The sequence below is a fragment of the Varanus komodoensis genome, unplaced genomic scaffold, assembly GCF_004798865.1.
Source record: "Varanus komodoensis strain SLA01 unplaced genomic scaffold, ASM479886v1 scaffold6_2, whole genome shotgun sequence".
In the NCBI taxonomy this organism is placed as follows: domain Eukaryota; kingdom Metazoa; phylum Chordata; class Lepidosauria; order Squamata; family Varanidae; genus Varanus; species Varanus komodoensis.
The window spans coordinates 15,071,666-15,097,818 of NW_025336346.1; the positions used below are offsets into that span (position 1 = coordinate 15,071,666).

Here is a 26,153-nt window from a genome sequence, read left to right on the forward strand (position 1 = left end):
TGCATAGGAGACTGCAGGGGCCAGCGAACAGTGTTCCCAGTGTCCTTTCCAACCTTCCTCCCACCCCCACTGAAGCACCCCAACTAGATGTCTGAAAATGGCCCTCTATGTAGAGCAGGAAGAGTGAGAATTGGGGTGCTGCCTCCATTGCTTCTCCCCCTCTGCATAAGATAATCATCAGACCCCCGGATCTGGAGCCTGGTGATCATGGGGCCAAGTGGCAGGTGGAAGAGGAAGTGTCTTGCTGGGCTTTCCCCAACCCAGTGCCCTCCAGATGTTTTGGACTTCAGCTGCTGACATTCCTGACCATTGGTGATCCTAGCTGTGTCTGTTAGAAGCCGAAGTTCAAAGGGCATCAGGCTGGTGAAGGATTTTACCAGCACTGCCCTTAATTTGTCACTTAAATTAACATGTAGCCCTTAACCTGAGATTCTTCTGTGCCATCTCTTTGAATCTGTTGTGATTTTCTCTGCTGTTGAGAGAACACATTCATGAGAGTTGCAGTAACTGAGGCTGAATCTTGATCTGAATAGCTGTTGCTTTTAATGTTGCAGAAACAGCAAACAAAAGCAACGTGGTGACAGCAAGTACAGCCATCCAGCTTCTAGATGACAGAAAATCCCCAGTGGTAGCAGGTAAAATCGCCGTTTCTTTTCTGTATCAGTGATGTAAACAAGCTGTGATTCGTTGTGTCTCATAAGCTTCCTCTAAACATGCTCACTTAAGACAGTTTGGAGGAAAGTTCCGTAAAGTGCAATTTCATGACTTGTGTCTAGGTCACTTTAGGACTCCTCTCCTTAAAGTGCATGTTGATAAATGGCTTGAACACAGAACACTTTAATAATCTGGTGTGTGTGGGGGGTCAATTTAGGGTAAACCAAAGAGTAATGAGAAACGAAAATTCAGTGTCAGCAAATCTCCCAAGCCTTTTCTCCTATGAAATGTTTGAAGTAACTTGGGTACAGCCTTATGAGCCACACCTGTGTTTGAAATTAGGTGCAGGTGTAACATGGCAATGCCATAGGCAGCTGGGTTGGAAAGAAAAGCTGTGAATAGCAATCTCTGAATGGCAGTCCAAAAACAGCACAGGAGAGCACAAGCCTTTTCCAAGAACTCGCTCTTTACAATGTATGTAATGACACAAATGTGGTTTGTAAAAATGAATGGAATTGTGAGACAAGCGGTAGCCTTTCTGGAGTAACATATTCTGAAATGCATGTTGGCAAACATAAACATTTGATTCCCCTGGTACCAAGTGACACTTATTTACGTGCAAGCATGCTTATTTTGTACATGTAACCCAAACCCATGAGTGGAAGATCTTTAACGTTGCTCTGAGGAAAACCTGAGAGTATAAAGGCTATGGAAGTTGGAAACCACAGACAAAGACTCGTGAAAAGAATTACTTTATTAAAGGGAATTTAAAGTTAAGTAAATTGTGCATTCAAGAAATTAGCATCACAGAAAAATCCTTTGTAATTGAAAAGGTTAAACAATAGGATGCATTTAAAAATCAGTGCTACTGTACAATGGAAAAAGAGAGAGAAAGGAGGATAGTTGTTTGGTGCTTTAAAGAGAAGTGAATTTAATGCAGTTTTAATGTGAACATAAAATGTCTCAGCTAACAGAAATAAAACAGCATCTAGCAAAATAAACCAGTAAACAGTGTATTAAATTGTTTATTTTATTGAAAATTAGCACCTAAAATCTGGGAAGGTGAGCAAGGGTCAGTCCAAAATACCAGAGATAAAGAGAAAGAGGTTTGAGTTTGTGTGTCATCTTGACAAAGTACGTGTAGTACTAGCTATGGAGAAGGATGGGGCAGGGGAAGATCCGAGGGAAAACAGAGTTCACGTGTGTCGCTTTATCCTGGTATTATTTGAATGGGAAAGGAATGGGGCAAAGCACTTGAGACTTTAAAAGGGGCAGGGGCAAGAACCAATACAATGGAAGGAAGTTGGAAGAATGCAGGTAGAAGGATTTCTGTAGGGGTGGACTGAAACATGCAGCAAAAGACAAGAGAGCGCCCTTCTCAACCAATGTACAGAAGCCCACCAGCAGTGGCAGTTAGGCTGAACTTCACTTCTGGCTACAAGATCATCTCCATCACATCTGGGGGCTACAGGCTAATTCGTGCTGGCCAGGAGTCCTCTAACACCTGTCTTTTCCTCTGGTCCTCCAGCCTTTGCTACCCTCGGCAGCCGCCTCCCTTTGCCTAAAGGCAGGGCTGGCCCTGGGCCCCTGACAGGAGAAGAGAAGCAAGCAGTTAAAGTAGCATAGCGGGATTGTAGGGAACAGCCTGACAACCAAGCCAGTTGGAGCGAGCAGATAAAAATTAGAGGAGGAGGAACAAACATTGAGGTGGCAAGGAGCTAAGGAATAAGCACCAAGGGGAAAGTGTTTGCAGAGGAGGGCAGGAATGAGCCATGCAGAAGCATTTCCAACCTGGGTGCACAAGAGTTAGGGATGCAGTAGAATATTAGGGGAAACCGTGACTATGAGCAAAGAGCTTTGTGGAAAAATCAAAAGGAGTTGATCCAAAGAAGGGCTGCCCTGCTCTGCTGTACTTGGGTGCTCTGAAAGCCCTGCTGAGTTTCTTCAGGAAGGGGAAGGGAAGAAAAAGACAGAACTAAGTGTGAAGGTTGCTGTCTTGAGCAAGGAGTATGATAAGCCTTTCTGGAATACATCTGTCTTAGAGAGCCAGAGTCTTTGATGCTCCTTTTATCCCAACTGTCAGAATGTAATAATTGAAGTAAAAACATAACTTCAAGATTGTGCATCAAATTTAAGAAACTTTTTTAAGGTGTCAACCAAAAAGACAAGAACAGGGGAAAGTCTTTTTTCTCTGCCGCCTTCCTGGTGGGAAGCCGCTCCAGAGAGGAGAGATATGGTGGAAGCTGTTCTTTTTTATATGCATGAGCTACAACTTCTTTACCTGAGGTCTTAAATTCAGATTTTCAATCTTCCACAGCTGCTCTTCCTTTAATTAAGTCCAAAAGACAAACAAAATACTTCATTTAGGTGAAGTTCATCATGTCAGCAGGCTGAGATCAGCTTGAACTTCTGAAATAGCAGGGAGTTTGTGCATTTTGGGGGGGGGTATTTGGATAAAAATGTACATTTCCCTCTTCAGGTTCATTGTGACTCAAGTTTTACTGTGGATGTGGGTGCTGAGAGCTCTAAAAGGTCTAGAACAGAGGAAGGCAACCTGGCCCCCAACCTGGCTTTGCTTTGCTTTGCTTTGGTTTTACTCTATCCCCCATCAGATTCAGCCAGAATGGCCAGTGGTCAGAGATGTAAAAGATTTCAGTCCAAAACATGATTAGAAGCCACTGTATTGCTTATTCCTGGTCTAAAAACGTCAGCCATTTCCTGCAAGCAGGAATTCTTTTTCTTTTTCTGAGGGAAGTGCTCTCCTGATAGAGAATGGGTGTGATTGGGAGACAGAATGAATGAATATGATTGCACATTTATGTGGCATAACAGCATGGCCAGCCACAGAATTTGGGAATCTGAAAGCTAAGGGGCATACAGAAATAATCACTCTTCATTTTATGAAATGCATTCTTTAAGTATTTGGTTGTTGGGCCAAACTTTTTTTTAGTAAAAAAAATACTGTCTTAGGAAAGATTTTCAGGACATGCATAGCATCAGTGTGCTTTTATGATGCATGTAAATTTCAACCAGTGGAGGAACCGTTGCATAAACTGCATGTCTCATGTTTCAGAAAGTGCAAAAGTAACATTATACTTGGTGAATGTGAAACATTTTAAAGACCCAGAGAGACCACGCCGTGTTAGCTGTATATTAACAGATGCTGTGGTTATCTTTTGCTGAAGATAGCATGCTGACCATCTGGTTTGAATGTCATCAGACATTCTCCTTTCATAATGGAAAAGGTTACAGCAGAAAATAATTTATTATGAGATGAACTGGCTTGGGAGAACAACAGGTGTTTTCACCACAGTGCCTATTATTCCAAAGTGTCTTCTGGGTTCTGTGAAATCCAGGTAACCCAGTTGGGATACAAAGAAGCAAACATTTAGGTTAAACATGGGGCAAGTGGTAGGTTTACTTAGGAGCCCATGGTGTGGAAATTCGTAGAACACTTCTTGAAAGTCTAACATTATTAGCCCTGTCTATATTTTTATTGACATTTCTAGAGAATTCTGAAATGCCACCATGGATGCTTTCACAACAAAGGTCATTTAGATGCTTGTGTAGCCTTTTCCCCCATCCTAAGTTGGGAAAATGTGAAAAAAGAGATAGGTTGCTATCTCATGATTCTATGTTGAATATCTTTCTGAAGAGTGATCTCTTTCTATGACTCTCTTTCTATGGTATTTAAGGTTGCAATCCTAAGTATAGTAAGTCCCACTGACTTCTGAAAATAAAGATAGATGGAAGCGTGCTGTAAATGTACCAGCAAGGTGTCATCTTAATAAGGCCTAGTAACTTAGTTCATTCGAGTTAGTCACCTCCATGCAGAGCTGAGCACAAAACGGCCTCCCAGTGTTCTCCAGTCTTTGTGTGGGGGAAATTGAACTGATTCTTTTTTTCCAAGGGGAGGAGAAATGTGCCAACATTTTCTCAGGAGTGGGACTCACCACTAACTGTGGCTGTAGCACAACTTCTTTCTTTTGTCCTAAGGTTTATTTGTTTGTGAACACTAGAAGCAGCAGAAGCAGCAGCTGTTCTGACAGCTTGGATACCATTTTCATCTTGCACAAGATCCAGACTTCATTCTGGTATAAAAATGGTGACTACTGGCATGAAAAATAGAGAACATCTAGAGAATGAAATCTGCAAAGGGAGGGGGAGAGAAAAGAAATCTCTCAGAAATGTTTTTTGGAAAATGTGTTCTAGCCAAAGTCAGGGATGATGGAAGCTGTATTCCATAAATTTCTGACAATCCAGTTTAGGAGGAGATCCTTGATCAATGCATAGTACTTATTGTACAATAGGTCCAGGAATATGTTTTTTCTTTGGCATTTCCAGTAAAAGAATCTTGAGAAAGCAGGTGCTTCAAAAGAGGGTTGTGGAATAGGAAGGAAGGCTGATAGTCTGAGTGGCTGAGGACCAAACTGAACTTGACATTTATTAGAATTAATGCCTCTTTTTGTTAGGTAAATAGCAGCCCCTAGGTAGGTAAATGGGTAAATAGCAGCCCCTAAGATGACTGAACAGCCTTGGGAAAAGGTAAGGGTTGATATATTTCCTTTTCCTGTGGCCCCAAGCAAAATCTTCTCTGAAGCTGCTATATGCATTTCCAGAGTAGCTCCCCTTGACATCATGGAGGGGTCCTTACAAGGCAAGTGACAGCTTTCAAGAGGTTCTTTTTGTCAAGACCATGACAGGGTGAGAAAATCAAACTGCCTCCTCCTCCCATCAGAGGTCCTGAGTCTTGCCCACAGCTGCTATGTATGCATTCATGCATTTGCATCCAGACCTCTAACTTGTTTTATCTGACTGTGAATTCATGTATTTCCTCCCCAGACATTGCATACCCAGTTCATGAAAATATAGGATTTTTGTAAGTTCAAGTGAAATTACAAAATTACAAAGTAAAAGTAATTCACGTGACTGTTTGCATACAGTTCCTAAAAGTGAAATGGCACAGGGAATTTTTGCATTTCTCAGGCATATATATTAGAACATGTTTCTATACTAGAACACAATAAAGCATATTTACCTTCTCAGCTTCATATCTTGGAAAACTGCTTTCATCCCTTTTAGTTGAGAAGTTAAAAAAAACTGGCAGATAATTTCAGTATTTTAGCAGCGGATGGCCGTGTCAGTGCTTTATAAATGAAGGGCATTCCTGTAGGAACTTCCATGATTAGGTATACAGTGAGTATATAAAAATAATCTGCAATTCATTTGAAAATTATTTGCATGCAATTGTGGAAGATAATTTGTGGTTCTCACAGAATGCACAACAAATGATGCCTTTCATCTACCTTTTCTACAGTTAAGCATTAAATATCTCATTGCAAAATTGTAACTTTGCATTTGTTAATTTAAATGATTAGATTCCCCCTGCATGTTTACTGATATTTGAAATGTTAGTACACATCATTGCTGCAAATAATTGAATATATAGTCTTATGGAAGCGCATTATGGTATTACTTAATACACAGAGGTCTTTAAAAGCAGTACATAAAAAGTGTAGGTTGTGCTCAGAGTGAGAGTGTTGAAGGGGAAAAGAGCCACACACACTCTGGGGCTGGGATGCATAAGGACACAGCTTTTATTGTTGTTATATAGTCATCCAGCTAATTTAACAAGTTCAAGGCCTGAATCAAGCAAACTGAGATCTTACTGCATTTGTAACAGCCCGTATGCTGCTAAGCCTAAGGAAAAAGATGCCCACTCACTTCAAACAGTGGCTCTGTTCACACAACATGGCAAGCAACCCTGCTTCGTTACTGTGGTTCTCTTTCCTCCTCCTCCTCCTCTTCCCAAGATTCACTTGACGATCAAGTGGTTTCTACTTTATACTGGCTTCAATCCTTCCTGCGCAGTCCTCCTAATACTGGCATGTTTCCCATCAGGTGGGACACCTGAAATTCAATCCCAAAGTACATTTCTGTGTCAGCTGCCTCTTCCTCCTTGGTCCACACACAGAGCCTGGATGGCTAGAGCAGCTCATGCAGTTGCCATTCTTTCCAGAAGACTCTCTGGCGCTTGCATAGCATTACAGTGCAAAGCATGATCCTGGGTTCAGGCAACATGACAAGCCATGGTGGTACAGAGAAACTATAGAGCAAACCATTGTTTCCTGTTATGGTTTCTAAAGACCAAAGATACCATGGTGAAATATCATGACTGCGTTCAAACAATATGACAGATCAATAATGGTTAAAAAAAAAACAATATGGCATGTCGTGTTGTCTAAATGCAGCCATTGTTTTACTTATCTTCTGTGGGCCTCCATCCCCAATCACATGACCAGATTAGGTGCTTTGTACTCTAAAACCTCCTAATGAGCACCCTCTTGTGATTTACAGCCGCCCCTTCTGGTGCACCTCTTAAAAGTTAAAACCATTGTGACAAGAACAGTGAGATGTAAGCTTTCCAGGCCCTTTAATTTTCACTGAGGTTTTTCTAGATGAGGCTTTTCTTGTGTGCTTATCATTCCTCACTCGTGCTTCTTTACAGGTGCTTTTGCTGACACTGCCAGTCTCCATTTTCCTCATGTGCTTTCCAGTGTTGAAGGAAGGCAGGGAATATGCCGGGTTTTTTGGAATGGTGAGCAAAGCAGAGCTCTCCAGCCTTGTTAGTTGCCTTGTTCTACTTGGGCCTACAATACTACAGTACCACCTAGAAGTTGTCAGGTGGAAAATACAGAAATTGGGGGGAAAGCCAAACATATCAACTTGATATAGCGATCTCATCTTAATCCTGCAGAGAATCTGGCAGCGTTGGGAGTGGGCTTTTCCAAGAAAAGCTCTGAGTAACCTGAGAAGAAATCTTAGCATTTCACCACACGCTACAATTATCATAAAACTCGAGGTTAGTGCAGTAGCTAGTGGAGGCTATAATAAAAGTCTCCGTCTGCTTGGGTTGTAGGAAGCTTTCCAGAGTTTGGTTGGACAGGATCTGGGTCTGCGTGTCTTCTTTCTCACAACCATGTGGGAGCATCACTTGGGTGTGTGTGTGTGTGTATGTGGTGAGAGGGTGAGGTTAGGTGAGCATGACAAACTCAAATTGGACTCAAAGGTTTTTTTGTGCTGGGACATGTGGAGAATCATGTTTTCCCATTCTAGGCAGGGAACACTGAAGGAAATTGAATTTTCTTTGTATTGTCTTCAAGCATTTGGGGATTATTTATATTCTGAACAAGATAGTTACAAGGTTGGTGACATGACTACCAAGTAGTGACAGCGCTGACCTGACTGGCAGTGCTTCCCCAACATTTATTTATTTATTTATTTATTTATTTATTTATTTATTTATTAAAACATTTTTATGCCGCCCCATTCGCCAAAGCCTTGGGGCGGCTTACAACATCTCAGAAGAGGCCTTCCCTAGATTTTTGACTGAAGTTGCTGAGGGTCTTCACCACTTCAGCATGAATGTCTGCATAGATGATTATATTCCAGGTTAGTAAACTGCGAATTTTCTGTGCCTTTTGCCCTTATAAGCAGCCCCTTTCTTCCTCCCATTCCATGAGTCAGCAAACAAACCAGGAAAGCCTCAGTTCTCATTTCATATAACCCAGAGCCTCAACAGAGCTATACCATACTAAACTAATAGCATGGATATCATAAAATAATGTTAAAATGTGACTTAAGTCATATATCCTGCCCCAATACATATATCAATTATTTAGCATCTGAAACAGTGAAGAGTTAGTCCAATGCAGTTGCTAAAGTGTCAGATTGGGACAAAAGAAGCCAGTGTTCAAAACCATGTTTAGTTAAGAATATTGTGACTTTGTGACAATTCCATTATTGCTGTGCCTCAAGGAGTATGAAAAAATGGCTCTGTTAGGACATTTTAATGGATTTCTCCAATCTGCATAACCCAGAAATGGACATGGGTTGTACCATTTTGCTTTTGAAAATCTGTATATTTCTGGACTTGCTAATATTTATACTTCTCAAAAATCCTTTATTTAATCATTGCATAGATACATGCATGAAACATAATTTGACAAAGAACTTGAAAATGCCTGAATTTGCACTTACATTCTAAACATGTGTATTTTGAAAAACACACATTTGAAAATGTGATTTTTAAAAATGCTACAGTCAATGGGGAGCAAAGTGTATATTTTTGAAGAAAACATTTTTGAAAATGCAAATGTTCCTATTTGAATGAAAAAAGCAGGGTGCAATCAAGAACAGAAATGAGACAAATCAAGCCTCCAAATGGAATTCAGGGAATATCAGTGACCTCACATGTCCCAGTCTCATAGTTCACAAGGAAAAGGCTTCCATGGAAAGAAGCAAGCATTGCTTGATCCTTTCCCCCATTAGGGACTTCCATGCTTGGCACAAAGGGCCTCTAGCTAGAATTCTTCCTCTGTTCAGCCAGCTGCACAGATAATTGCTCTTTTAATGTAATTCATTCATTCATTTCTACAGTATATTCACTGAGCTTCATCTCACAATAGATTTCAGGATTACATAACTACTGCCAAAGCTGCAACCCTCAATCAAGAAGATAGGAAACAACCCATACTTCCCCAGAATCTAATGTACCACACATATGTATGTATGTACGTATTTTTGAAACCTTTCATACCAGTTCTCATCTTCACTGAGCACGGGGAATGACTGCTCAGTGCAAGGATGGCCAACATCCAGGGTCCATGTAGGATGCCAGATGGCAGGCCAGGACTTACACAAGTGTGCACATGTACCTGCATAAGCATGCACACTCAAAAATTGTTCCCCTGATCTTCAAACCATCCCTTCCTATCCATCAAGATAGAATCACTGGGACTAGGCAGGTTAAAACCTCTCCTATCCACCAATGATCCCTTCTGAGATTGTTGCTTTTGTTATTATGTGACGTCAATTCATCTCCAATTTATGGTGGCCCCTTGAATGAAGAGCCCTCCAAAGTGTGCTATGTTTGACAGCCCTGTCTGAGCTTGTTGTTGCCATGCCCCTATTAGCAGTGAGAAAGCTAGGATCTTGGCACTACCGGGATTACGTGAGCTTGCCACCTCAAGTGAGCCCCTCCAGAATCACTGTTTACCCCTCACCATTAGCAACGGGGAAACAGCAGTGTCCAGGTCTGTTCTCATGCTGCAGTGATCCTTTCTTCCAGCTGATCTGCTAGGCTGAGTCACAGGAAGAGAAATTGTAGGGCTCTCAGGGCATGGAGGATAGTGATGGGCTGCATAGCACAATTCATTGCCCATCCCTGGCTTAGCAGAATGTTTTGCTGCTCATTAAGGATGTAAAGAAACACCTAGTTTAACCTTTACATGTACTAGATGAATACATTTGTTCCCTGTAGAGAATCCAAATTACAAAATATCTTTTATAGGTGTAGAGTTATATTCAAGCAGTCTTGCATATGAAAAGCCAAAACCCAAGAGCAATTAGCTAATCAGTCCTATTCCAACACTACTCTTATAACTGGGGAAAAGTAGTATTTGTTTTGGAAAGCTTACAGTAATCAGTAATTCAAGCCAATGAACTCTTAAATGGCTCTTTTTCCTCAACACTTCCCTTCTCCTTGCCAGGGGGCGAGTGTGAGTTTTCCCGGTGGTATTTTGCTGTAATTGCAGCATAAGTGCAGCCATACACGGCGGCAGCCAACATCATGAGACATACAATCCCACAGACCACACCAGTTATTACTACCGTGGCAATGGCGTGACGCAAGCTAACGGGCCGTGGCTTCGGTTTCGGTTCACAGTGTGAGCGACTGCCGTCCCCTGTATGGTCATTGTGGTGGCCATACTTCAGAGAACTTCTGTGCTCGGAGTAGTGCAGGTGAGCTTCAGAAGTCGTATAAGGACAGATCCTAAACAGCTCGTAGGGAATTTTGAGGAGGTCTTTCCCCTTCCGATTTTCAGGTGTTGCGCAGATGACACCATCGCTGATTCCCCCTGGAAAAAAGAGGATTGTCTTATGCCCTTTGTACGTCAGAGGAGCTGAATCTACCAGCTAACCACAGTACTATAGAAACTGATTCTTACTTCCATTTTTAAATGATAATAGTATGTAATGAAGGTTTGTTTATAGTTAATTTATAACAATGGAAAGAACTCAAATAAGTCCAGGGGGAAAGAGAGGAGGCTGTGACTAATGCATGAAATGTAAACTTCTTTCCCTTACCTTATATGAAACTAGCCTGACCGTGGAAAAAATTCTAAGAATGAGGTATAAGGTATAAATGGTGAAAAATGCCACCAATCATATCACTTTCCTGCTACGGTTTCTCCTAATGGGTGCAAACTGAAAGGATGGTCAGAATGCAAAGGGCACACGCAGACCCTCCACTACCCTGGGGCGTGTGAGGCTCTTCCTCACTAACAGAGTATCTAAAAAGTACTCTCAAAACTCAAGAGACCCTATAGAGCATCCCTGGTGAGCAGAAAAAGTTCAGGACAAGGCAGCGAGTCAGCTCTTATGCATGTGGAAACACTTGAGTATGCAGGCAGGGTTCTTTCGACAGCTTTAGGTTGGGCAGCAAAGCAGCAATGAGGACCAAATGCATCCTTGCCTCATTTCTTGTGCAGCTGTAACTATTATTTGTAGGAAGGCTGGCTGTGCAATGACACATGCCGGAATTGGGCAACCACCTTAAAACTAAATACTTCTAAAGTTGTGTGTGTGTTTGGCATAATCTTTATCCAGTTGAGAAAAGAAATTGGTGGGGGAATCTCTAATTCTGGTACTTGAAGATCCTTGTGGTTGGCGGCAGGGAAGGAAAAGGAAATGTTGTGTTGGCTTGCTTCTTTGCTTAACCATTAAACTTTAATGCTTGTGGCTATGCTGATTTTTAATTGAAAATTGCTTGTCTAATATCCCTTTGACAGAGAGATTAATAGGCAGTAAGAAGATATCCCTTATATCCCCTGCTTGAAAATTATATTCACCAGCATGCCTTGCCTTACAAAAAGTGTAATGACTTGTGTTGCAAAGGTTGCAGGATTTTAGGTGGAAAGTACTCCTGTATTCCCCTGATCTCTTCCTTTAAGTTCTTTGACTCATTAATTTGCTCAGCAAACTATTACTTTGTCTATCAACTAAATATTATAAGTGTATGCTCTGTACTGACCAAGTCTTGATGCAATAGTACTTAGCAATAGGTAGTGCCTTTAAATGTCCAAAGTCCTTAAAGTGCAGTATGCTGTATTCCTTCTAACAGCCCTGTAAATTCAGTCTTTGTTACTCTCACTATAGTGCAAGGAAGGGGTAGAAAGTGAGAGTGGCTTGCCTAAAACCAGCTATGGAGTCCATTGCAAAGGCGACTCCTGAACTAGCGACATCATCATTCCTGGAGCACAGTTTCTCAGCCACTGAGCTGGGTGAAGCCTCTGCCAAAATGAGTTCTGGGTGCTTGGCTGCAGTCAAACACAAGCAGACCTGAATAAACTCCAATTTAAGGCAATAGCTTTCATTTCCCAGTAAGTGATAGATCTCAATGTATTTTCACAGGACAGCATACATGTGGTGTCGAGTCGCAACTACTTTTAGAGTCATCAGTTCAATGTAGAAGGGTGTGTCCTCTGCATATGGATGGATTATAGGTGAAGACTATTTGTGCATGGTTAATTTCCCACAAGGACATGGTATTCTTGCTATCAGATGAGTATTTCTCTGAGCTGTCCTCATTCACACCATGAGACTAATACTCATCTCTTCCCTGGCTTACCTATCTTTCTTTGGCAAGATGTTGCCCTGTCCCCAGCATTTCCCATTTCCAAAATGAATGAAAGGCATTCTGCAATGTTTGATGAATGCTATACTTGGCTGACATAATAACAATAAGCTATTGAACACTTTAGGACTTATTTCTAAATAAATATGCATCAGATCAGGTTGTGTAGACTTCTCCACACTGGTGCTTTCCAAATCTGTTGCACTACACCTCCAATTGTCCCAGTCAGCATGACATCTGGAGAAACTCTCCTTGGGGAAGTTGGGTTTGCAGCATGCATGTTCATCTGTGAAGGCAATGGGGTGAGCAAGACAAGCTTGGAATAATTGCTGCTGTTGCACTTAGGAAAGGAAATAAGTGACATAATGCTTCAGCTTGTGAAAGCCTGAACAACCCCTCCCTTGCAGCTTTGCTTGATACAAGTGAAATAATGGGCATTGTTGTCTGAAGGGCCCCTTTGGCTGCAACCTTATGAGTACTTTCATGGAAAAAGAACCCTGCAACTCCCAGCAGGCATGCAAGATTGGGCCATAAACCAGTAAGTTCAAAATTACTGGACATTTGTTGTTAGGTGACAAGACTTTGTTTTACTAGACTTTCTGCAAGAGTAATATCCAGATCTCGTTATCTATCTTATCTCAGAGTTGTTTTATGCTCTTCTATGCATGTATGTTTTAAAATCTCTTCAATTAATGAAATGAAACCTTGGAGAGTATCAACTGGTGGACAGAAAGGTGAGGGAGTGTGCGCTCGCTCGCTCGCTCTCTCTCTCTCTCTCTCTCTCTCTCTCTATAAGTGTCTGTGTGTGTGTGTGTGTGTGTGTGTGTCAGTGAATGCAGATCTGGCAAAGGAATGGGTATGCTTAACAACAGATCGGTTCTTTTGTGCAAGTTCATAATGCTCAAAAAATGTAAATACATTAGTGGAATTCACAACAATTCTTTAAACACCCTGGGAAATAGCTTCATGTTAGAAATGAACATGCACCAGAACAGTTCGATGATATGCAAAGCACAAAAGGATAATTAATTTGTCAAGGAACGCCTGCTTCCCTGAGATAAATGCGTGAAGCTATTTTGTAGGTAGAGCAATTGCAATATATTTAATCATGTATTCATTGTGTTCCTCAGAATCCCTAGAGACCTCTGTTGTGGAGCATGACTCCACCAATGAATACCAAGAAACTAGGATGGAAAGTAGTACCTTATGCTTTTTCAAAACAATCCAAAGATCCAAGAAGGGGATGGCCACCATGGAAGCATATTTCATTTGTTTTTCAAATTATGGGGTGAAAAGCAGGGAGAAGTTCATGACAGATCTTTTCTCTCCTCCACTTTAGGCAAACAGTTACCCTCACCCATCCTTCTATAAAGAGTAGGTAATGGTACTATCTCCCCTCTACCTCCAGTAATTCAAGTAATGATTCTAATACCTATATTATAAAATCATATAAGTATCCCAGCTAATTAGTGTTCGGCACCCCAATCCAATACATGTTTATAGAAGTGGGCAGCTCCACTGAGTTTAGTAGGCCTTACTTCTAATAAGTATGCATAGACTTCAATCCTAAGCACACTCATAAACAAAGCACAATTTAAGGTGCAACCGTATATGACTTTCAGAAGAAAAAGTCCTACAAAGTCCATACAGATGTCTGGCTTGGTCCAGTCAACAAGCAGTTCCAGTGTTGGGTCCAGTTGACCTGTGGCCTTTCACCCACTGCTTGCCATCGCACCCTGTTTTCCCTGTCTGTCTTCTTCTAAGCTCACCACAGCAACCTCAGAAGAGTAGCTGCTGCAAAGGGGGGAGTAGAAAATCCAAGCAGGGATTTCTATCCCAAAGTCTGTGGCCTTGAATGGAAGACCAATAATATTGTTCCACCCCTGGGGCACCCTTCTAGAGGCCAGAGGATGGCAGTCCTAGATGTTTTTGATACATTTTAACATCAGCAGGACAGAATGTTTCTCTGCTGTTGTTTTATCCTGCTGTAGGTTTTATTTTGATGCAATTTATACTTTACATTTTTGTTTTTGGATGGTTTAGAAATATACATACACATGAATCTTCATAATATGTATTGATTCTTGAAATTATTTTTAGGCTACATTTAAGGGTGAAGCCTTATAACTCTTCTACAACTTAGAAATCCAAAGTAGCCAAGTGGTTTCTTTAACATCAAGCAAGCAATCAGATGGAAATTATTACAATACCCAGCTGTCACACTGAAACATTTGAGAGAAACACATACATGAAAACACGCCCAAAGACTTGATATACTTGCTAAAGCAACTATCATAATATAATACCTATGCTATGGTGCAGTCCCATCAGGATGCCAATTAACCCTCCAGACTCAGAGGTATCCTAGGCAGGGCAGCAGGGACGCAGATCTGGCCCTGTGCCTCCCGGCTTATACTTAGCCAGCCAGTTTCCTCAGTTTAAGTGGTACATTTCAGTGCAGGAGCAAAGAAGGTGGTGTCCTCATACCTAGGCACCCATCTCTCTCCTTCCCCTCACTCTGGAACCCCCACCCCAAGCCCTGGAAATGCAGCCAGAGCCATTCTTTCTGTAGCAGCTGTGAAGCCAAGAGAGGCTCCAAAAGTGCCCAGCTACGTGCTTAGAGCCATTTTCTGTCCTTGTAGTAGTGGATCCAAGCAATGTTTTGGCCATGGATTGCTCTCTCCTCTAGAAAAAGAAGTATAGGAAGTTTGCATGCTATGGACAACAAATCATTGATATTCACCCGCCCAACTGCAAGCACAGGCAATTGTACCTTTGATTAGATGCTTCCTTGATTGAAGCTATACTAAATACAGTGAGATATCAGGGCACCATTTGCTGGACACAGTATATGTGTAATAGAGAAAATTTACTTACCTCGATATAAAAAATTCTCCAGCCATAATTTAAGGCCGAACACCTGACAGTTGCATTGCCAGTAGTTCTCCTTAAAAAGAACCACTTTCAGATTTGGGAGAGATTCAAACAGAAGTCTGTCTACTTTCTGAAGTTTGTTATGTTTCAGAGACAATAATGTGATGTTTCTTGTGTTATTTCCTAGAGTTTGAGGAAGACTTAATATCTTGTTGGATGATAAATCCAGCTCTTTTAGATGTGGAAGGGAACAAAATGTCTTGTTGTCCACATATTCAATGATGTTTTTAGTTAGGTTTAGAATCTGTAGATGTCTCATTCCTTTGAAAGTGCTGGGCAACAGAACTGAGAGAGAATTATTGGATAAGTCCAGAACCTTGAGAGACAGTGGGCCAGTGAAAGCACTTGGGCTGATTTTCTGAATGCGATTATTTGACAAAAGTAGTATCTGAGTTTCAGCAGGTAAATGGGAAGGAACTTCAAGAAGTCCACGATTCCTGCAGTCTACTGTCTTGGAAAAGTGATGGCATAGACAGTTTGAAGGACAGCTACTCCCCACATCTGTTAGAATGAGGACACTTGAAATGAAAATAAATGAACCTGTACAATAAGAAAAGAAGTATCAGGCATATTCAAGAGATGCATTTCCTGAACAATAGATTCATGGTGGGTAATAGCTGCATATTTGCATAGAGAACTGAATTGTAGCTAAAATTTGCGAACCTTCATGTCTTGTAAATGGGAAATGGCCTCAAGTGTATTTCAATGGAGCTACTTTCTATAAGTTTATCAGAAGTACACATATCTATTCTGAGGACAGCATCCAACAAAATAAGAGTTTATAAAAGATCTCAATTGATTATAAACATACTGAAAACATGAAAAAGGCTGGAGAACATTCAGTTGCATGTATTCAGTGATACAGAGCTATAATTTTATTGCTTATCAATAATAATGTTTAGAACAAACTTTGTTATGCTAAAACTTGCAGGGTCAACATCTATTTAAAGGTTTTTTAATTCATGTAATTCATTCACTGGTGAAATTCACCAAGCATTGACTGGTTCAGCCTTTCCCAGTCTGATGCTGTCCTTGTGTTTCTGTACAGTAACTGTTAAACCAAGCCAGCATGGTTAGTGGTCAAGGATTATGGGAGCTGTAGTCCAAAATATATGGAGGCCAACTGGTTTGGGGAGGCTGGGCTAGTCACTCAAAAATATCAAGCAGTTTAACTATGGTTGTACAAAGCATGTAAGCTAGTGATTAACTTTAAGCCTATGAGTGGTCTCATTTTCTTCAATAAGTCTTACTCAATTTCTTACATTTCATCATGTGATCTACAGGATTAATCAGTCATCCTGATCTAGTAAATTCTTAATACCTTGGGAGCTTTCCTGTCCTCAAGAGCTTCTTTGTGTATTTCAATGAATTCCTTTCCAATCTAAATAGGTTGTACCATGAAATTAATGGGATAACCTATATGCATTTGAGTGAGCTGAGCCCTGTGGATTGACCAACTAAGGCACACTTGAATCAGACCTTATAAAAATACATTTTGAACACTACGCCACAGCAAGACCTAGTAATTCTTGTATTTTAACAGATAATTGTAAGCCTCTTAATTTCATCTTACTCATAGCCTTTCAAACTGTGTTTCATTTTCTGTGCAGTCCTATGCATGTCTACTCAGAAGGAAGCTTCCCTGACTTAAATGGAACTTTCTCCCAGGCATACGTATATCGAGTTGCAACACTCCTTTACATACCTGGGTGTAAGTACTGGACACAGTGGGGCTTAGTGTGGGGCTGCCTTGGCAAACATTAATGGGATCGCACTTGGATATTTGTGTAGGTTCTTCGTGTGCATTTTCTAACATCTTTCATTCTCAGTTATTAAATTTGATCTCAACCTTTTGCAAAATACAGTGCTCAAGGTGGTGGACAAGAAAATGACAGTTGGTATAACAAAATTACATTCAATGCAGTAAGAAACTTTAAAAAGAAGCCGATCTATTACGAGCACAGCAAATAAGAACCTCAAATAAAAGCTTCTTGAATGTGTTACTTTGCTTAAAAAGTTAATGAGGTACTTTCTTAAAATGATCCTGCAGGTGCTTGCACTGGTCCAAGTAATACAATGAGTCCAAGTACATTTATAATCAATATTTCTCTTCTGTCATTGATGACAGGCATGAATGCAGAAAAGCAATCATGTGTAAGAATCATAATGTGCATGGTCTGCATATAGCAGATTAATCAAACCTTTCTGTCTCTTTCTGTAAGTGGTTCCTGAAGCTGTTTAGTAATATCACTAATTTCTAAGCAGAAGCCTCTAAGGATTTCAGTCTTGTGAATATCTACTTGAGAGTAAATTCCACTGAAATGAAAGGGCTTCTTAGGGAAAATGAACTGACTTGTGCTTCACAACAAATGTTATTCAGATTTGCAGGAATGTGGAAAAACCACTGAATTTAAAATTGAAATTAGGATTACTAACAGGATACAGATATTTAAGAACATTGAATTCCCAACTGATCCTTCCAACCTTTACATGAAGCCATTAACTTCCAGAGATCTCAAGTTTATCTTCTGCAACATTTCTTAAACTTCATTCAGAAAGAGATGGTGTTTCAATTGAACCTACAGATATTTTATGTGAGGTGCATTATGTATCAGTTTGTCTAACACGCAAGAAATCTTCAAAGAAAGAAAAAAGTAAACAACTTCAAGAACTCATAATTATTGAATGGCTAAGATGTTCAGAGTATGTTTCTTTGGAAGATAGAATCCCTCAGAGTAGATTTGCATAAAAATAAATCTTACCTTTCATGGCCATTCACTCTTCAAGAATGCAGAAGCCTCAGCAATTCCTTTCTAGCCACGTCGTTATAGTGCTTAGGAACACTGCAGCAAGGACATCATTGCATCTGTTGAGAAAATGCAATTGTAGCTGCCATAGGACATATCCTAACTGAAGCCTTATAAATGCTGGGTGTTTTTTTTCAATTTGATCCTGTTCCCTTTTGCATTTCATCAACTGTTGCTCTGCTACCCACAGAGATTTTCTCTGCCTCTCTGATTCAATCAACAGGCCATGTGGAGTGTCTGTCAACTTGTGCTGGACAGCTGTAACATAGAAATTGTGACCTAATAGCCTAGCCTTTTCAATTATTTAATCTACCGCAAATCCAAGGCACAAAAATAAAGCTGACTTTTGCAATCCAGGCTAGTTCTTGATTTCTGTTGGATTGTTAACCATGTTTTGTTAAGCTTTGCAAAGTCAGATGACTATGAACTTGGGTTCTTGTCATCCTTGCTTGTGATCGCAGGCAATGGACTGTGTAATCTCAGTCTAAAGAGGCCTTCATCTTGATTACATGCTTTTGACCATGCACTTGTTTGCTGTTCTGGGGCTTATACTTTGGATTTCCCCAGGGATTAGCTGTACTGACCGGATTTTATTGTATGGAAGAAAAAATTAAGTTTCTTTTATTTTAAAAAATACCAAAGAACTCCAGGCATTCAAGATATGAGAGGCCTTAGCTGGTAAAAGATTGTCTTCTTCATACTGCAGCTGTGGATGTGCTAACTTTTGCCTGGGTGGCTGAATGGCCCTAATTGTCATTTCTATCTTTGAAGCACAGGTAGGATCCAGCCACCCCCCAGTGCTAACGCTGATGATTTGCTGCTAGAGTAAATGACCCTTCGCTCAACAGAAGCTAGTGCTTACTGGGTAAATGGGAAACAGCCACTTTCCCCCTTTGCCTTAGCAAACACGATTTACATAGTTTATGCCAGTGCAATATCATAAGTGCTGGGGAAAGTTGGATCCTACTTCCAGGTTTCCATGCAAAAAAAGAGGAAGAGACTAATCAATCCCTCTTGAACTTCTCAAAAGAAGTGTTTGTGCTATGGAAAGGACAGGGAAAAGTCCCCAGTACAGGCTTACTGGAAAACTTTTCTCTGTGGGTGGTGAGGTTGGGATTGTGAACCTGGTATGTTCTTAGAGGGTCTGGAAGCTCTTGTGATTCAGTCAATCCAGCCATTAGTCTTACTTCATAAAATATAGCTACAGCATGCTTCCTCTTTCATTCTTAATGACAATTCCACAACTTCAAGCTTCCAGTGAAGCCATGAAATCTGGCTGCTTTTTCACAGACAATTGTGCAGAAATGCTAAAATAGAAATGAAATAAAACAGGGGGACCTTCAGGTGGGCCAGTCAATTAAATTAATCTTCCTTTATTCAACAGACTGATGGCTGTTAGTTCACCTCACACTGCTTTATTTTTCCAAAGTGAGCAGTAGGGGAAAATTATTTTGGATGCTATCTTATTTGGAAGGGCCTCATCCTAGATGTGGGGTGTTGAACCTCTGGGTTCGAAACACTCTGGGTTCTTTTATTGAACCCCAGCAATTACAGAATAGTATGAACTCTAAATAGGCTTCTAGCAAAGTCAAGGGAGAAATATCTGCCCATATACAGCATTGATTCCAAACTGGAAACTTTCCTTCTGTCCCTCCTTTTCAATAAAGCTTCTGACTCCACCCTCAGGGTGACTCTTGCTGCTGGAGGACAAGATGGCATGAATGGGGCCCTTCCATCCCCTGTAAAGCAGACTGATTCTCACACTCTACCTGAGAAACTTCACCAGGCAACCTTGAAATTTGAAACTCCCCCCACCAAATATTTTTCAAGTTTGAAATGCTTTTCCTACCTAGAAGTAGCAGTTTTCAACTAAAATATACTGGTATTTTTACTCTACCTTTTGCCTTTGGCCCTATCCAGCATGGAATCTGAGGGCTTCTCCAACATAAAAAGCAGCCCCTAGGCTGGAAGGGCTCGGCACCCCTGCTCTAGTCACCTTCACAGACATTAAATACCATTGGCTGAGAAATAGAAATGTGAAGTTTTGGAAATATGGGCGTGGAGGGGCATCCTCAGCATGTCCAGGATGTCTATCAGCTGTACTCCTTATGTCCATCAAGATATCTATCAAGTTATTGCAAATTTGCAACAAAGAGAAAAAATGGACCCAGCCCCAGGAAGTCAAAATGTAATCTCTGTCTCAAGCCAAAGGCAAAACTATTCAGGTTAATGGCTTCAGTCTGGATTAGGGTGTCCAAGTGTAGATTTAAAATTGAAAGTAGAATGTAAAATCTGATTACGAAAGGCAGCATTTAAAATACATCCTATGGAAATTAATAAAACCATCCCAGTTTATCCTCTTAAACAACATTGTACAAACAAATGTGATTGTACTAGCAAGATGAAATCCCATTGTGGTGAGCAAGTGGGGGAGCTGATGCTGAAGCCTGGCATAAGTAACCGGCTCTTCCATGGCTGGCCCACTGAGAAGCCCCACCCCAGCAGGCCATCCAGACTTCCAGTTGACTGTGCTCTCCCCGCCCCTTCCCACGGTTGCCCTCGTTTCCCGCTCCAGCATCAACCTGTCAGGAGGTTCCTGGAGACTAAGAGCAGTCACCTCTCCTAGCAGATTTGCTTTCAGCTTCTCTGTGTGAAATGAGAAATAGACACTCTCAGAAAAGAAACAGCAACCCTTGATAGCTGATAAAGCTACTAGGTCATAGTAACTATATGTTGGATTTGACTGCTTCACATATGATTGAAGCATTAGCCACCAATACTGAATGCCTTTCCAGCAGCAACAGGTCCTGCCTAGTTCTCTTTTGCAGTCCTTCTGCTTCCAAAAGCTATTTAGTGTTCTCTCTCTCGCTCTCTGAGTCTGCAAGCTCTTTCCTGTGTTTCACAGTTCAGGAGAACCAGAGAGACAGCCAATTTGAACATGGGCTGTGGCATTGCATAGAGTCAGTATGCATTATCGTCCAGATGTTCTGCTAACACAGCATCTGCTTGAGTTTAGCTTTTAATGCACTTGGTGAGTGACATGTCGTGAAGGTTGAAGGGCACTCTTGTATCGAGGAATCCTGTGAAGGCTGATGTTTTGTGCTACCTGTGCTTCAAACCAAAAATGTGTGGTCTATTCAATCAGGAGTAGAAGCACTGTGTCCATGTGCTCTGAATCCCTCTTGTTGCTCTATTTGTTCTTTTCAAATAAGGAGACTCAACAGGGGGTTAAGAGCCCATGGAGTGCAAATACACATTTTTCAGCAGAACGCTTTTTGCATCTCTTGGGTGCTTCGGGTGGTGTAGCATGAGAAATAAACTCCACGGCCAACAAAAATCCACAAAGCAAGCCTAGAGATATGCAGCAGAATTAACCAATGTCCAAATGCAAGAGATGTATTTTGCACACACTACTGGGAGGCCTAAATGAAGACAAGTTTGTGTCTGTGTGGAGAGCGCATTACAGGTCCTTGAGGCAATTGACACACAGGCCCTGCTTCTCGTCATGCCCGCCCTTGCTTCAGAGGTAGCTGGAACTTGGGCAAGGACCTGAGAAGATTCTGACATGGAGAAAGATGGAAAGAGAAGCACTTGGAGATTCTCTGCATGAGAAATGCATTGTGCTCATGATTCTTCGTGGAAGTCTGTAGGGCCTTGTCACCGTGTTGTGTTCCTCCAGTCTGAGTTTTCCACACACACCCCTTTTGGGTGGAGGGGGGGTCTTTTCAGAGTGAAGAGAATCTAGTATTAAATTTGAAATCATGAAAAACTTTAACAACGGCATTGTGAAAAGATGAAAATCCACTATACTGCAGCTATATCACAGTGCTGGCTTGTGGCTCATTAAAAGAATATATTAAAAGGTGGAGAAATAGAAGACCCATGTAAAGGATGCATTTTTCGTCCACAACAAAAATGGAAGAAAAAGCCCCTATACAGCAGTGGGTTAAACCCGTCGTGTAGAGGGCCCCTGGGCGATTAGTGCTGTGCATATAGACGGAGCAGATCTGTATAGCAACTGGTACATGGTGACGTATTATATTTATTTGTTAATTATATTTCTGTCCTTTCTTTTTCCTACAAGGAATCCAATATGGCTTACAAAATCTTCCTTTCTCTTTTATCCTCACAAGAACCCTGTGAGGCTAGGCTGAGAGTCTAATTGGCTCAAAGTCTCCTGTGAGCTTCATGGACAAGTGGGGACTAGAACCTGGATTTCCTAAACAGAGAACTGGGTGTCATTAGCGTACGGGCCTGAAATCTCCTGATGGTTTCTCCCAGTGGCTTCATGTAGATATTAAGTAATGGTGGGGACAAAATAATGTCCTGTGGCACAGTTCAGCTGCCATGGGGCTGAAGTACAGTCATCCGCTGCTGTTCTCTCAAAGCAATCCCACAAGTACAATTCAAAGCACTGTAAAATGGCACTTCTAGCTCCCAACTCACAGCAATGCTCCAGAAGGCTACTGTGGTCAACAGGATCAAAAGCTGCTGAGGAAACCAGGAAAAAGAATAGGGGTGCACACTCCGTGCTTTTCTCCCAAAGGATTTCTATCAGGGTGACCCAGGCTGATTCAGTCTCAAAACCAGACCTGAGTCCATACTGGAATTAATCCAAATAATCAGTTACACTCAAGAGTGTCTGCTGCTGAGACACCCACTTACTCTCGCAGGTGTCTTGTTTGGTGTTTGTGAGCAGAGGAAGGATACAAATCTCTGGATCCAGGGAGTATTTTTGCAAGGCACTTGGGACCACACCATCCCACAAGTGGTGCCTTCACCACTCCTTGGTCCATCCAGTCTAAGCCACAAAGGCCAAGAGTCAAGAGTGATACCAGTGTCTTATCAACATCCACACAACATAGGCATTCCCTTACTTTCATGACTGTCAGCTGGCTGTGCTCAGGACTCTTGATCTTCTTGCAAGAATCAGAAGAGTAATAGAGAAATAATCGCTTTCTGCTGTGGCTTTTATGCCTGTTTTCCAGCACACAGTTCTCCATGGATTTCAGTAAAGGGAAGAAATGGCTCTCACATTGGCTGAGTTGACACATTATTTGTATAATCATTGTCTTTAAAAGGAGGCTTGCTAGTCAGGTGCTTTTCCCAAGATCGTGTAGCTCTCTGTGTATAGAATGGGACTTTAAAGAATGCTTCTCAACTGCCTCTCTTAGTTTGGGTAATCCTTTGCAGCTACAATTGTGTTATTTTTAGCACTAACAAATTGAAAAGATGTTCATAGGGCAAGGTCACTGAAAAGTTAAGCACTGTGTGAGGTTCATTTCTAACAATAACACACAGCTTTGTTTGCTGTGTTCTCTGTTGTAATTGAAGACATTATTATCCCTTTCCCCCCTTTTCTTTTTCCATCAAGCATTCATACTCAGTCTACCTTGTGGCAACACACGATTAGAACTGTCAAGTTACCTTTCACGCATATGTTGCTATTTCCACCTCCCTATTAAGGGTGTTGGCCATAAATATTTGTTAGCAGATTTTCCGTTGCTCTATCTTTCCCCACTTCTCTTTTTCATCTTGTATATTCTTAATAATTTCTTATGGTATCTTAAAAGTCTCATGTAGTAACCATGCAAACAGTGACACATGTAAAATTGTGGCAGGAACGGGAAATAAACATGGCATCTACATATGACTATTTATAAGTTCTCTTTCTTGCAGCATTCTGGTGTGGTCTGGCAACTGTATTATTTGTCTACTAGGATATGCTGAACTTGTCCCTTTTTCTAAGGGGACATTTTCTGCTGGTCCAGGTCAGTGGTGTCAGATATCCACAGAAACTCTGTGGACTGTCAGATATCTTCAGAGTTTCCAAAGAAGTTCTGCCCATCTGTGTGCATTTTTTGGTCATTGAGCTGCCAGACTTTGCAAGTTCAGAGTTCATTGCATATTATGCACTCCTCATCCAAAACCCACAAAGAGAAAAGGTGGTAAAACTGAGTTGCTTTGTGTTCACTCCTCCCATGAGTCTGGAGAAATTCCTGAATTGTAAAGATGTGATTGACAAGAGATGTGCAACTCCTTGCACTTTTACAGCTGCAGTGAAGGGGCTTCTTCAGAGTGAAGGGTGAATGTTGCACTTTCAATAGATAGCATGTGTTACATTTTGGGCATAATTCTATGCATGTTTACCAGAAAAAGTTGCGTGCATTTGCATGGGATGTTTAATTAGGAGCAACGTAAGGATCTATAGGATTTATAGGATTTAAAAAAATTTAAGCCGAGATGTCACCAGGGTTTTTAATTTAATTGTATAATTGTTATATTTATATGTTTTATTTATGTTGTGAGCCACCCCGAGGCTTTGTTGCGATGGGGGCGGCATAGAAGAGTTTTAAATTAAATAAATAAATAAATAAATAAATCTATGAAGCATCTGAATCATATACAGCTATTTCAAGATTTCTCTGTAGAAAATGCTGAACTACATTTAAACATCTGAGAGTGGGTACTGTACACTTTTTTCCTGCATCCTAGTAAAGTAGGTCAGGAAAGGTGATTAGTGAAAGAAGTCCCACTGCTTTTGGTGGGTTAATAGGATATCAGATTATATTACTGCTGGACTCTATTCAAAACTTTGAATAATTTTAGTCTTGGGGCTTCAGTAAACTCTGGATCAGGTTTCTTCAACTGCTACTGGTATATAAAATAATGTGGTTGTATCCCACCCCCAAAATTAAACGTATGTGTTTGTGAGTTACATACTGAGTAGAAATCTGTGTCTTGATAATACAATGCCAATGTTATTTATTCATTTATTTCATTCCTTTTCTGTACTACTAAACAGCCAAAATCTCTCTGGGTGGTTCACAAGGCAAGATGTAAAACCCTAAAAGACAATAATATGATCTCTCCCATGCATGCATAGGTGTGTCTCACAGATTGTATTCTATGTTGGACATACCACAGTTGCTCTACTAACTTTGATGCCATTAGCTTGAGGTTATGCTTTACATTCCATTAGAGAATCCATTTGATTTTTATTTATTGCCAGAACAACAAGTTTTACTAAGAGCAACTGGTCACCAAATTTTGATTTCTGTGTGGAACAAGGAAATGCCGAAAGATTTGGAGGTGGGATAGAAATTTGGAGGACAAGCTTTTTGGTGATCTGGCCCACAGACAAGAATCCCTTTCTTCACTGACGTTATCCTATACACCGGCATTTTGGTTTGTGGGAAAGGAGGCCTTGCAAGACTTGTATTCCCCAAGGGATCTGAGAGGCTGGGTTAGCTTACATTTAATTGCAAGTTAAATAAAGTAGTAGCCAGAGTCTTTAAATCAAATTTCATGTGTCTGCCTGTTTAGTGATGGCAACAAAACAGGCTTCAATTTTTCAATCAGTTCCCAACTTTTGTACACAATTGTGTGTGCTGTGCATCTTTGTAGATACACAGAAAATGTTGGGCAGATAAGCATGATTAAAGTTAATTAGTGAGTACATATTGTTGTTAAGGTAAATGGAAACAGATGATACTTGCATAAAAGTAATAGAAACAAAAGCCATCAAGAAAAGAGAGAATTAGAAAGGCATGTCTGAGATTAAGTGTAGGATTTTCATGTTGTTTTATTTAAATATTTTAGATTATTTTGTCTCTTTTTTAAAAGGATGCATTTGAATCAATTTCATTTTCAGTCTTGATGGATAGCCCATGTTACTTCAAAGAAAGAAGACTCCAGTCTTTGTTTTTTGCATGTTTGTAGCTATGAGGGTGTTCCTGATTATATTTCATTTGTAAATCCTAGGTGAAGATCATGAAGCTCTTTCTATGCTATCAATATATCCATAGTGATATAGATATCAAGAATTGTTTTTAGATGAAAGGGCAGTCAATTTGCTAAAGTGAGGTATACCAAACCACTGCAGTCATTTTTCCTGCTTGTTATAAGCTTTAGATTCCTCATACTGGTCTATGAATTGTGCTGTTACTGCATAAATAAGGGAAGTTCAGATGCATAAGTCTGCACACGAGTGGTAAAGGTTCATATTAGGAAAGGTAATAAGTCATTTTGTTTCTGCATGTTTCTGTAGACTTTTGGAG

At 40.8% G+C, this 26,153-nt stretch overlaps 2 protein-coding genes across 2 annotated transcripts in view; one reads left to right on the forward strand and one right to left on the reverse strand.

Moving 5' to 3' along the window:
• Positions 1-26,153, forward strand: part of CACNA2D3 (calcium voltage-gated channel auxiliary subunit alpha2delta 3) — a 648,113-nt gene that overhangs the window by 541,914 nt on the left and 80,046 nt on the right. The window contains exon 27 of the mRNA XM_044451514.1: positions 555-635. Within this exon, the coding sequence (XP_044307449.1) occupies positions 555-635 (81 nt within the window). The remainder of the gene's footprint in view (positions 1-554; positions 636-26,153) is intronic.
• The window catches only part of LRTM1 (leucine rich repeats and transmembrane domains 1), a 30,276-nt gene continuing 14,269 nt past the window's right edge, over positions 10,147-26,153 (reverse strand). The window contains exons 2-3 of the mRNA XM_044451488.1: positions 15,230-15,826; positions 10,147-10,574 (exon numbers count right to left, since the gene is read on the reverse strand). Coding sequence (XP_044307423.1) covers positions 10,147-10,574; positions 15,230-15,826 — 1,025 coding nt within the window. The remainder of the gene's footprint in view (positions 10,575-15,229; positions 15,827-26,153) is intronic.